The 12640-nt window shown below is 63.7% G+C and overlaps 1 protein-coding gene across 6 annotated transcripts in view; it reads right to left on the reverse strand.

The window, feature by feature from the left end:
• Positions 1–12640, reverse strand: part of PIEZO1 (piezo type mechanosensitive ion channel component 1 (Er blood group)) — a 114277-nt gene that overhangs the window by 1271 nt on the left and 100366 nt on the right. For 4 of the 6 annotated variants that reach the window (XM_073308187.2, XM_073308189.2, XM_073308186.2 and 1 more), the window contains 17 exons: positions 12025–12197; positions 11834–11946; positions 11323–11517; positions 10305–10563; positions 9922–10110; positions 8653–9148; positions 8259–8358; positions 7853–8000; positions 7444–7658; positions 6814–6972; positions 6339–6486; positions 4045–4233; positions 3398–3490; positions 2250–2422; positions 2036–2158; positions 1302–1381; positions 658–856 (listed from right to left, as the gene is read on the reverse strand). In XM_073308187.2, coding sequence (XP_073164288.2) covers positions 658–856; positions 1302–1381; positions 2036–2158; positions 2250–2422; positions 3398–3490; positions 4045–4233; positions 6339–6486; positions 6814–6972; positions 7444–7658; positions 7853–8000; positions 8259–8358; positions 8653–9148; positions 9922–10110; positions 10305–10563; positions 11323–11517; positions 11834–11946; positions 12025–12197 — 3052 coding nt within the window. Of the gene's footprint in view, positions 1–657; positions 857–1301; positions 1382–2035; positions 2159–2249; positions 2423–3397; positions 3491–4044; positions 4234–6338; positions 6487–6782; positions 6973–7443; positions 7659–7852; positions 8001–8258; positions 8359–8652; positions 9149–9921; positions 10111–10304; positions 10564–11322; positions 11518–11833; positions 11947–12024; positions 12198–12640 lie in introns of those variants that run through there. The other 2 variants (XM_073308188.2, XM_073308191.2) reach the window with 2 other exon arrangements.

Below are 12640 nucleotides of genomic sequence, written 5' to 3' on the forward strand. Positions count from 1 at the left end.
TGGGTCCTGCACTGAGAGCAGGGTCAGGTCCTGCTGCCTCCGGCCTGGCTCCAAGCAATGGGACCGGCTGGGACTCCCTTTGGGAAGCTAGCAAGGGACAGGAGGCTGCCCCGAGCGCACTCGTGTGCTCCTTGGGGTGAGGAATGGGGGGCGCCGGGAGCAGGAGGCCCTGAGCTCTGCTGTTGGTATGGTTGTTTGGATGGGCTCAGGGTTTGTACCACAGTACTGGGGACAGGCCAGGGAGTCCCCCCAGAAAGGCCTCCAGGCCATAGGGAGTAATGCCCCACTGAGCCTAGGGGCTTCCTCAGGCCAGATGTCCCCTGACACTGCAGGGGGGCACCCTCCCTGCCTTGTACCAGCGAGCCCAGGGGTGCCCTCACTGCAATGGGGGGCACCCTGCCCATCTCTTCCCCTGCCCCCCTGGTACACCAGAGCCCTGGGCTGGCATCCTTCCACCCCCTTGTACTAAATAGCCACTGGGCCGCCCTGGCTGATATCTCTCCATACCCCTGAATGGCCAACTCCCCCCACAGTGCAGCACCCCAAGGCTGCTATCCCTCCCCTCCCCACACTAGAGCCCTGGGCTGCCCCAGCCTGGTGCCCTTCCTCCAGCAATGGCCAATGGGGGGTGGTTGTGGAAGGGGCCCGGGCACTCACCCGTAGCCGGCCAGGAAGCCCAGGCTGGGCGGGCTGACCTTGTCGTTGAAGATCACCATGGGCAGGATGTCGCAGTCCCGCTGCTGGCACTCGGTCAGCCGCACCACCCACCACTCCAGGAAGCTGGCGGTGCCGCCCCCTGCACCCACGGGCTCCCGCTTCAGCTGCACCTCCACGCCCAGGTAGCTCTCCTCCTCCTCTGCGGGGATGGGGAGAGACGGGGTCAGGGCTGGGGGCTCGCCCCCCTCCAGCCAGGCGGGACGCCTCCCCCAGCACCCCCGTGGCTGGCTTCCCAGGCACAGCCCAGCCACCCCCCAAAGCGGCTCCTGCTGGGCCATGCCCCCGGGCAACCCCCTCCCACAGTTCCTCTGCCAACCACTGCAAGGCCCAGCCCTGCAGCAGCGCTCCCGTGGCCTGCCCGCTGGAGAGGCAAAGGGGGCCATCTTCCCCTCAGCTGCCCCCCCTCCAAGGAAGCAAGGCCCTGACGCTGCCAGCAGCATGGAGACTGGGGACACCCGTCACCCTAGAAACCAGGGACTGAGCCCCTCCTCCCTGGCACCCCGGGGGCAAGTTTCTCCCCACACCAGGCAGCCCCAGCCCCCCAGCTCAGCATGCCGGGGGCAGACCCTGGCCGGCCGGCTCACCTGGCAGCAGCTGCTTGACGGGGTTGGCCTCTGGGCTGTTGGGCGCGCGGATGTACGTGGGGAAGAGGTGGGGGACTTGCCTGCAACACAAAGGGGGGTGAGGGGAGCCAGGCCAAGCCCTCCTGCTCCTCCTGGGGCGGCCAGGCTCCGTGGGGAGCTGGGCACAGGGTGACGGCTGGGGGGCTGTCAGACTGCTTGCACCGCGCTGTTCCCCGCTCCCTGACACGCCAGCCCCTCAGCACGGCGCAGGCTGGTTTCCTCCCGGCCACGCTGTGGGGACGGGCCCCCAGGCCTCGCGGTTCACCAGCGTGCTGGACCCAGGCAGAACCCCCCGCCCCATGGTAGTCACCCTTGAGTCACCCGTGGCTCCACTCCACCCCTAGTCACTCCACTCGTAGCCCTGACCCACGGCCATCTACCCACCCACCCTGCCCTGCCTGCTGTAGCTGACTCTGACCTGCCCCCCATTATCCCCTCCTCCCAGGGCCAACTCCCCACTTCCTGTTGTGCTCTCCCCAGCGCCCTGCAGGGAGAAGCTAGTTCTCCCCCGACCCCCATGCCACGGGGCCCCAACGCCCCCGCTGGGAGGCCGTGTGACGCCCTGGGAGCCTGTCCCCCCTGCCACTGGGCAGCCGATGCTTCATTGCAGGAGGGGAGGGGTTTAACTGGAGGCTTCCAGCCCCTCCTCCACTCCCCCGGCTCCGTCCCTGGGGCAGTGCGGTGCCCGCACTCACACGGGGGCGTCCCTGGTTCCCTGCAGCAGGTTGGCGAGCTCGGTGCGGACGGGGGTGCCCGGCTGCAGGTCGGTGGTGTGCTTATCGAAGGTGTGCTCCACGGTGCCCCCCTTGCCCAGGTCCCTGCCGGGAGAGAGAGGGGAGGCAGGGTGAGTGTGGAGCAGGGCACAGGCCCTGGGGGCGGCAGAGCCCCCCGCCCGGTCCCAGCCGCTACCTCTGGAAGGTCCAGGTGAGCCGCAGCGTGATGTCCGACGAGCCGTTCAGCAGCTCCCTCCGCATCTGCTCGCGGCTGGGGGGGCTGATGCTCCAGAGCGAGCCCGAGCTGCCCTCGATGCGCGCTGTCACGATGTCCTCGTAGCCGTACAGCGTGATGAACTGCATGGCCACCTGCCAGCGCGGGAGACGTCAAGGCGGGAGTGTTGGGCAGGGACCCCATCTGACAGCCCCGCCCCAGCCACGGCCCCCGCCCATCACTGACACCAGGGGCGGGGAGAGACCATCAGGGCAGGAGTGAGGGGCAGGGACCCCGCCCCAGACGGCTCCAGCCACGGCCCCCACCCATCACTGACACGGGGGGGCGGGGAGAGACCCTCAGGGCAGGAGTGAGGGGCAGGGACCCCGCCCCAGATGCCTTCAGCCACGGCCCCCACCCATCACCAACATGGGGGTGGTGGGGAGAGACCATCAGGACAGGAGTGCGGGGCAGAGACCCTGCCAGTCAGCCCCCCCCGAGATGGCTGCCACCCCAGCCACAGCCCCCACCCATCACTGACACCGGGGGTGGGGAGAGACCCTCAGGGCAGGAATGAGGGGCGTGGACCCTGCCCGTCAGCCCCGCCCCAGATGGCTGCCACGGCCCCCACCCATCACTGACACCAGGGGCAGGGAGAGACCGTCAGGGCGGGAGTGTGGGGCAGGGACCCCCCACTCCAGACAGGGCCCCCGACCCAAGTGAACAGGCCCCTGGGCTGGAGCAGTCGCTGCCTTTGCACACATTAGGGACAGGCAGGAGTGGGTGCGACTCCCGCTGGGTGCAAAGGCGGCAGGCTTCGGCCTGGCAGCAGGAGCAGAGCATGGGCAGCCAGCACTGGCAGCAGTCCCGCTCCCGACTGGGAGGAGAGGGGGACGCTCAGTCCAGCCCACGCCCATGGGTGCCTCCCAGCATAGCCCCTCTGTGGGAGTGGATGGGTGAGTGTGAGCACCACCAGCCCCTCCACAGCCCCCCACGCTGACCCCCCCTTTCCCAGTCCCCCCCAGCACATCCCCTGGGAGCCAGGATCTGCCCCTCCTCCTGCACCCCTCACCCGCACACCGTGGCTCCGCCCGGCCATGCCCCCCACTGCTGGGGGGTGGGCCCCTTACCGGCTGCCTTTCAAACTGGTTGGTGAGCACCTCGTAGTCCTGGGGCGTGAAGGGCTGGATGGACTGCTGCTGGGCACTCATGGTGAAGAGCGGCTGCGAGGCAGCGGGGAAGGGGAGCAGGTGTTAGGGCCAGGGAGCGGGTGGGGACAGCCTCAGCAATGCCCCCCCGGGCAGCAGCGCCAACCTCCTCCTGCCACGTGGCACCCGCTGGGAAGCCCTGGGGCAAGGCTGAGTGGGAGGTCGGGGCAACAGGAGCCGCAGCCCCATCCGGCCGAGGGTCTCAGCATCCTGCGGACCCTGCGTGCCCAGGGTCACGTGAGGAGGCAGGCACAGCCAGGGAACCCAAGAGTCCGGGCCCTTACCCTGCTTCTAGACCAGCCTGCCTGCCTCTCTGCAGCCAAGCGCAGGCCAGGCATCCCCAGCCAGTGGCCTGATTCCCTATCCCACCAAGGGGGAGTCTGAGCCCAAAGCCAGGAAGGTCCCCTTCCTCTCCCCAGCCAGCAGCCGGGCCATTGGGCAGCCAGAGCTGAGCGTGGCTGAGCAGAGCCCCGCTGAGCAGAGCCCCGGAGCTGCCCTGGTGGTGATCAGAGCCATGGGGGTCTGAGCCCCCCCGCAGTGGGATGCCCGGGGCCTGGCCTGGCCATTACCTCGTAGCCCCCCAGCTGGAGGGTGACGGTGACGTCAATGGGGTGGTTGACCACGCCCACCACGGAGCGCACCAGCGACATGAAGAGCAGCGGGAACCAGATGATGCAGATGAGGAAGAGGATGATAAGGCCCCCCATGCCGTACTTGACAATCTTCTTCTTCTTCTGGCCCTTGGGCTGGGGGTATTTCTGTGGGGACAGGGTGGGCTCAGCTTGGGGCCAGCGGGGCTCCCTGCAGGCACTGGCCCAGCCTGGGAAAGGACAGACCCCCGCCCTGGCGAGACAGCTGTGCTAATGGCTCCCAAGGCTCATCTCAAGGCCTTTCCCACCCTACAGGGGGCAGAGGAGGAATATGGGGGGACGAGGATCACACTAAGTTAAAACCTGAGTGACTTGGAGCACATGGTCTCCCCACACACCCCTGCGGATACCCCTCAATCCCAGCCCCTGTGTTATTCTACCCTGGGCTCCTTGCAACGCAGCTCAGCTGATGCCCCTGAGCCCCAACCCACGGCCTCCTGCTCTGCCAGTCCCGGGCTCCCCTGAGCAGGGTCCGCCAGCTGAATCAGACGTCGCCACATTCTGTGGCTGAAGAAATGCCAGGCACCTAGCTGAGATCCTCAAACTCGTTTCACTTGTCCTGAAACTCAGCTCTGCAGAAAGTGCCTGCTACACCACCCAGCCCCCCTCCCTACCCAGCTCACCCACCCCGCCCTGCCCCCTCGCACTCCCCACCTCGCCCTGTCCCTAATGCCCTTTCAGCTTCAAGTCCCCAGGCCTGGGCATAAGAACAGCGACACTGGGTCAGAACAAAGGTCCACCTAGCCCAGTATCCTGTCTTCTGACATTGGCCAATGGCAGATGTCCCAGAGGGAGAGGCCCAAGAACACCCAGAGTGTGGGATTGTATCTCTGACCATCTTGGCTAATAGCCATAGACTATCTTCCATGAGCTTTTTTTTTTTTTTAACCCTGTTATAGTCCTGGCCTTCACACCATCCCCTGGCAAGGAGTTCCACAGGTTGACTGTGCATTGAGTGAAGAAATACTTCCTTTTGTTTGTTTTAAACCTGCTGCCTGTTAATTTCATTGGGTGACCCCTGGTTCTTGTGTTATGAGAAGGAGTAAACAACACTTCCTGACGGACTTTCTCCACACCCGTCATGATTTTACAGACCTCTGTCATATCCCCCCTCAGTTGTCTCTTTTCCAAGCTGAACAGCCCCAGTTTTACTAATCTCTCCTCGCACGGAAGCCGTTCCATCCCCTTCATCATTTTCGTTGCCCTTCTCTGCACCTCTTCCGGTTCTAACATAGCTTGTTTGATGGCTGCAGCACATTGAGCAGATGTTTTCGGGGAACTAGCCACAGTGACTCCAAGATCCCTTCCTTGAGTGGCAACAGCTCATTTATATACATTTGGGATTATTTGCCCAGTGAGCATGACTTTGTCCATAACATGTGGCAACACGGTCCCAATCAATACAGGGGTAGTTGAAATCCCCCATGATCACTGTTTTCGTGGCCTCTCCAATCCCCCTGAGCATGTCACAATCACCATGGCCATCCTGGCCAGGCGTCGGCAGCACCTTCCCACGGCCATGATCTTATCATGCAGGCATGGAATTCCTTTCCTCGGAGAGTCTAAGGGGCGCTTTCATTCATTACAGATGTTTACTGTATGGACTCTGCTTTCGCACACAGCACCACTCCCCCACGAGGGCGACCTAGTCAGTCATTCCACTATTGCTGTGCCCCATTGATTAGCACCGTTCCACCAAGTTTCCGGCATTCCTATCCTCATTTCATGCCAGCTGTTCTAGGTCACCCGTCTTCATAGTTCAACGGCCTGTATTTCTAGAGAAGCACTTGTACATTTTGTCAATATTCAGCTGCTTGCCTGCCTGTGTTAGATTTACATGAGACTCTTGTATGTTTGACTGTTCCTCACTAGCTCCTCCCTGGACTTTACCCATTTCTTTCCTGTCCTCTTTTCCAGGATATAGAGTTCTCCCTTCAATGATTTCACCCCTACGGGATGCGTCTGCCTGAACTGTGCGTTCCTCCACCTGGCTTCGTTTAGAAAACCCTCTCTGACCTTTGTAGCTACACACGCCAGCAGTTTGGCTCCACCTGGGTTTAGCGGGAGCCCATCCTTCCTGCCTAGGTTCCTCCCTTCCCAAAAGGCTGGGGGGTGAGCAAGCCAGGTCTCCATTTCCAGCGCGGCATGGCACGGGGCTGGGTGCTAGCACCATACTGTGGACAGTGGGGGGCAGCAGGGATGGGGAGCCCTACCTTCTCAGTCTCCCGGCTGCACTTGATGATGAAGATGTTGGCATAGATGTCCTCTACGCACATCCAGTTGGAGAGGGACAGGGTGGTGTCAGTCCAGACCCAGTCCATCACGGCCCGCAGCTCCACCAGGAAGGGCACCAGGCGAAATCTGCCACGGGCGAGGGGAGAGCGAGCAGTCACTGGCTGCACCCTGGGGGGAGCCAGCTGTCCTCTGTCCACCCTGAGTGTCCCCCTCCCCCAGGATCCTCTGCTCAGGGGCAGCCCTGGGGCCCTGGGCACATGCCAGACTGAGCCCTCCCATTCTGCCTCCCCCAGGGTCCTGGGAAGCACCACTTGGATTCAGGACCCTTCTTTAGTCCTGTCCCTGGCATTGGTGCTATACAGTCCCTGCACACACTCCTGGGGAGCGAGGCTCAGAGACAAGGGGGCCAGGGTGGAGCTCACCCCCGTGAAGATCAGAGGGCAGATCCGTTACCCTTGGAAGAGGAAGAGGTTGAGGTGGTTGTATTTCTTGGTCAGGAAGTTGCCCAGGATGCGAGTCGGGTAACCACAGCGGATCTGATAGGCCGACAGAGCGAAATAGATGCACTTCACGAAGTACCACAGCTGGGCTACTGTGTTCAGACTGAACATCCTGCAGGGGCAGAGACGGGGGGAGAGAAGTCAAAGAGATGGGGAGGCCGGCAGGCGTCTGGGCAATTTGTGCATCACTACAGTTCTCGGCTCCCACCTGGCTGGGCCAGACCCCACGCAGCCTGCGCATGAAGGGGCTGTGTAATTAACAATTCGTACCGAGTGTGCACTTCCTGTCTGCAGACGCTCACCGATCTATCTGCACCCCCAGGGGAAGCGCAGGGTTATCCCTGCAGGAAATGACCTGCCCACAAAAACCAATGGCAAGATGGGAACAGAACCCAGGTGTCCTGACTCCCTAGAACCTCCCTTGGACCATAGGGCCACCCTTCCATCTGGAACGACGAGGGGCCGGGCTGGGATACTCTGGGAGCAGAGCGCTGCGCAGTGCCCTCGTCTTCCATTCCGCCAGACCTGGGCTGGAGTGAATGAGGTGCCCGACGGCGGCCCCAGCTCCACGCGGCCACAGTACCTTTCGGTGACTGCGGGCAGGATGAAGAACATCCAGAGGTGGATGCCGAAGACCAGGATGACCTGGAAGATGAGCTTGCCCAGCACGGTCTTGCGGAGGTAGAGGGCGCGGTCGATGACCATGGTGGAGAACTGGATGAGCAGCATGACCAGGAAGGCCTCCGGCACCTGGTCGTCCGACAGCGAGGAGGTGATGTCGGCAGCAGCCGAGTGTTTCTGGGAGAAGCCAGAGAGACAGGCCATTACGGGGCACAACGCCTGGCCCTGGGCCCAGCTAGGTAGCCCGGGCTCCAGCCCTGCAAGGAGGCTGGAGCAGGTTAGCAGGGCGGGTGTCTGGCCCGGAGCAGTGGGCACTGCAGGTCCCTAGGGGAGCAGCCAGCCCAGCAGCCCAGCCCTGGGGCCCGGCTTACCCCAAAGGCCCAGAAGCCGAAGATGATGATGATGAAGTCGACCACGTCTGCCAGGAACATGAGGGCGTAGACATCAGTAGCAGCCTGATACTTGGTGTTCAGGATGGCGCAGAAAAAGCCCCTCAGTGGCCGATACATGTTCTGTGCCCTGAAAGTAGGCGAGGAACTCAGGCCAGGGCACCCCCGGGCAGCCAAGGGGCAGGGCCCCCCCCAGGGCCCACCAGCCACCATCAAGCAAATCAAATGTTTGGTTGATAGAAATGGGCATCTCTTCCCCTCCCGCACCTGACAAATCTGATGGGGATGGGGGGTAGCAGGGGTGGGGGGCCAGGGTGTGCGGTGGTGGTGGGCTCAGAGGCTGGCCTGACCTCGCTGACCCTCCAGGCTGAGGGTTGGGGTCACTTACACAGCTAGGAAGAAGAGCTTGACTCTGAGCCCAGCAGCCTTCAGCTTCTCCCAGGCTGGGCTCTGCTTCTTCTCTCCCTTTTCCTTCTCTTCTTCCTCCTCTGCCATTCAAAAATCAAGAGTTAGCCCCCAGCATGCCCAGCCCGAGTGGGCTGGGGGCAGCGAGCACGTGGGCTTCTGCCCGTCGGATGGGTGGGGTAGGACAGCACCCTGCTCTGCACAGCCCCAGAGTGGCACAGACAGGCACCCCCCAGCCTTCTCTGGCAGCGGGTCCCCACAGTGCCAGGGTTTCTAAGGGAGATCCCAGCAGAATGGCCCAGCAACCCTGCCAGGGTCCTTAGCGCCCGCCCAGTGGGGAATGTGTTCACACCACCAGGAATCCCCCGCCCATGTACCTGACACTGCTGCCGTTGCCTTCCACTTCTTGGTCCACCTCCTCTTCTCCTTCTTCTTCCGGAAGCGCAGGTGGCTCCCCTTCTCCCCCTCCCCAGCCCCCTTTTCCTGGAGCTGGGGCTCCAGCTCTGCTGACACCACCTCTGCCTCTGCACCGTCTCCCGAGTCCAGCTCGCACTGCTTCTCCTCCGCCGCCCGCTCGGCCTCGCGCTTCTCCTCCGCCGCCCGCTCGGCCTCGCGCTTCTCCTCCGCCGCCCGCTCGGCCTCGCGCTTCTCCTCCGCCGCCCGCTCGGCCTCGCGCTTCTCCTCCGCCGCCCGCTCGGCCTCGCGCTTCTCCTCCGCCGCCCGCTCGGCCTCGCGCTTCTCCTCCGCCGCCCGCTCGGCCTCGCGCTTCTCCTCCGCCGCCCGCTCGGCCTCGCGCTTCTCCTCCGCCGCCCGCTCGGCCTCGCGCTTCCACTTGGCGAAGGCATCCTCCTTGTGATCCCACAGGCCATAACACTGCCGGGGAGAGGGGCACCCAGGATCAGTGCCAGCTGTCTGAGAATGGGTGACTGGGGGTCGGGATCAGGGCACTGCGGTGTCCAGCCTGAAGCGTGGCACGGCATGTTCGGCTGTGCTATCCCGCACCACAGCGCCTCCCAGGCTTTGAAAGCTGAGCCCCACTCCCGTGAAACAAGACCCGCTGCAACCCCTGTGTGTTGTCAGAGGCCCGGGCACCAGGATGTAAACACCTTTCCCAGCTAGCGCTGGGCCCCCACTTGCCCCTATCATTCTGCAGAGCCTGACCCTCCCCTTTCCTTCCCAAATCACTAACAACTTAAGGTACCACCGTTGGCACCTACTGAAACCCAGGGGGGTGACACCCGCATCCAAGCAACTGTCTCCAGCGCCCTGACTTCAGGCAGACTTGCTGTACAGGTTACATTGGCCTCACCGCCCGAAGACGGCCGGAACCACGAGTGACTGATTTCCGTGCCGAGACGCCGGGGAGCCATTCAGAGGCTCTCTGTGCCCCCAGCTGGTCCTATGCCCCCAGGGGTGTACCCCTAGCTTTGGGAAAGGCTGCCACCCCAAATTCCAGCACCCCACCTCTGCTACCATACTTCCTGGAGCTTCCAAGGTAACAGCACTGCTGGCACATGGTGGACCCAGGGCTTGGGCCATCCCCCTGCCTGGGGCAGTGAGCCTCAAGGCCTGGCTCCCAAGAATTCAGGCAGGTCGCCCCACGGCATCTCAGTCACAAGTCGCATACACCGGCTGCAACGTCTTACCAGCAGGAGGGAGCGGTGGAAAAACAGAGCCATGAGCTGGACAAGGTCAAACTTGAGGTAGCGGTCGGTCTTCTCCAGGCCCAGGATGCGCGGCGGGAAGAAGGGCTTGGCCTCGTTCCGCACCAGTGAGGAGTAGCTGTTCCAAGGGAAGAACCCGAACTGGAAGAGGTATTTCACCACCACTACCACCTGCGGAGGGGAGAGGGGGTCAGCGGGGAGCCCAGGTGGGAGTGCTCCGACCCCCGTGCAACCAGGCAGGACGCGGGGCCCAGCATGCCCCACCCCAGCCCGCCGGGGGGCAGAGTGAAGGCTGGCTTCCTTGCTGGCACATGGCAGCGCCTGCGTTTCTGTCGCAAAGGAGCCAGCCTGGAGAGGGCACCCACCTCGGTGAAGATGATGGCCGTCATCCAGAAGCGCTTGCTGGGCCGTGGGATGGAGAGCATGGCCCACAGGAAGACCAGGATGGGCAGGAAGAGGGAGATGACGGAAGCCGTCACCATGTTGTTGAGGATGATGATGAAGTAGCAGAGTAGCTCGGAATGGGCAGCCACGAAGTGGTACAGGGCCAGCAGCAGCTTGAGGAAGCGGTTCTGGGACAGGTAGAACTGCTCCGACTCCTCCAGCTCCTGGAAGATCACCTGCCTGGGAAGCACAGAGCCAAACGTGGGCTGATCCTCCTGCCTGCGGGATCAGGGGATACGCTTGGTACGCCCAGTGTCGCCCTCTAGTGGCTGAGCCCTGGGACAGATAAGGGACCTGCTCTGCTACCAGCTAAGGGAAACCCTCTCTAGCTCCACTGGCAGAGGCCTGTGTTTGGGGTGCTGCGCTCCCCGGTTTGTGTCCTGCCTCCCTGGAGGGAGTGTCATTTACACAGGAGCTGGGTCTTCTACGTCCACAGGCCTGCTCTGTCCTGCCGAGGGAAAAGACAGGCTGGGAGCCTAGCAACGCCTTCCCCAGGGATCCCCCCACTCCCCAGCACCTGCCACCCTTTCTCTGCCCGTCTTTTGGCTCAGGCAAGCTGCATGGGACTCCAGGAAGCCAGAGCAGTCCAAGGGCTCCCCTTCTCCCGGGGCTGCACACACAGCCACTCGCCCGTGGCCTGGCTGAGTCACTGGGAGATCAACGCACAGATTGAACCGGGTCTCTCACCTCCATGTGCGGAGCACCGAGCCCCAGGGCTACTGCCCGGAGCTGCTGCCCGTGGGGGCTGGCTGAGCAGCCATGGAGCAGTGACACAGACACACATCTGCGACTAGAGGCCACCATGCACACCGTGAAACTAACGAGAACATCCCAGTGGCTGCTGCAGGCTTCCGAGGTCATGTCCTTCCTAGCCAGGGCCATGCTAATTTGCATGGCTTTCCCACAATGCTTTGCCTCTCACTCTGAGCCGTCCACTACCTGTTGGAGAGCAGCTCACTGGCTGTCCGGGTCCGGTTTCTGGGATACACCAGGAGCTCCTGAGACCCCTGGATCCGCTCCACATCCTCCTGGGAGCCCATCTGCTCCTCGCTGTGGTAGCCGGTTGTCACGGGGGAGGTGGTGTCGTTAGTGACCTCAGCCCCACTGCTGAGAAGGTCTCCTCCTTCGCACCCACTGGGAGGGCAACAAGCACAGGGTCAGGTTCTCCCCGAGCAGCCAGGGCTTGCATCGGGGGAAGCACCGCTGCCCCCCGGCCTGGGCGATGCTGGGGTTCAGAGGTGGGCATGGCAGGGTTGGCGTGGTGTGGCTGAGGGGAGAGCACAGGTGGCAGGAGGGGAGGAGCAGCAGTCCCGGCTGCCACAGGGAGGGATCACTTGGGGGGCAGAGAGGTGGCAGAAGAGGGCACCAGACTGCAGAGAAGGAAGCAGAGTAACCTGGCTCCGGGCTGAGCTGCCCCTGCCCAGGCCCCCTAGGCCATCTATGCACCTGCCTTGAAGCCATGCTGTTGCGAGAGCCCACGGCGACGGCCGCCTGCAGGCCCATCTCGTCGCCCAACGCCGGCTGGTACAGGTCGTCCAGGACCCCGCTGTGCACCTCGTCTCCCTGCCAGGGGAACCGCAGCGTCACCCAGCGCCCCTCGGCCTGGCACCTGCAGCGCTCCTCCCCCCCACCCACACCTACCTGGCACAGCTTCTGGGTGAGGACGTATCTCTCCACCCACAGGACGGTGGACATGTCCCTGTGCTCCCTGGTGAAGGTGTGGAGCCACTGGGTGAGCCCGTCCATCGTGGCCTGGCACAGCACCCATAGGAAACGCACCATGTTCAGCGCCCGCTGCATCGTGTTGCTCCTCTCTGCGGGGACGGGGAGGGGGAAGCTGCTTTCTGGAACCGCGGCACCCAGCTCGGGGAGGGGCCCCTGTCCACCCAGAGGTCAGGGAGGGTCCGGGCTGGTCTCCCCCATGGCTCACGCAGCGCCTGGCTGCTCTCACAAGGGCCTGGCAGCACCTGGTGCCTGACTGAGCCCCCCGCGCCCAGGCCAGAGCAGGGTCCAGTCTGGCAGCCCCTTCCCCCCCCGCCTCCTGTCAACCCCCTTGGGGCGTGGCTACGCTGCCCTGCTGGCTGTGGGCACGACCCCTCCCCGGGCCCTGCGGGGAGCAGGGCAGGTCATCCCCAGGGGGAGCGATCTCCGGCAGATCCCACGCTCGGTGTGCGGGGGAGGGAGTGGGGCCTGGCACAGGGCGGGAGGCAATCAGGGCTATGGGGGGCCCGTGCCATGGGGGACGCAAACCCCTAGA

The sequence above is a fragment of the Lepidochelys kempii genome, chromosome 12 (genome assembly GCF_965140285.1).
Source record: "Lepidochelys kempii isolate rLepKem1 chromosome 12, rLepKem1.hap1, whole genome shotgun sequence".
Taxonomy (NCBI): Eukaryota; Metazoa; Chordata; order Testudines; family Cheloniidae; genus Lepidochelys; species Lepidochelys kempii.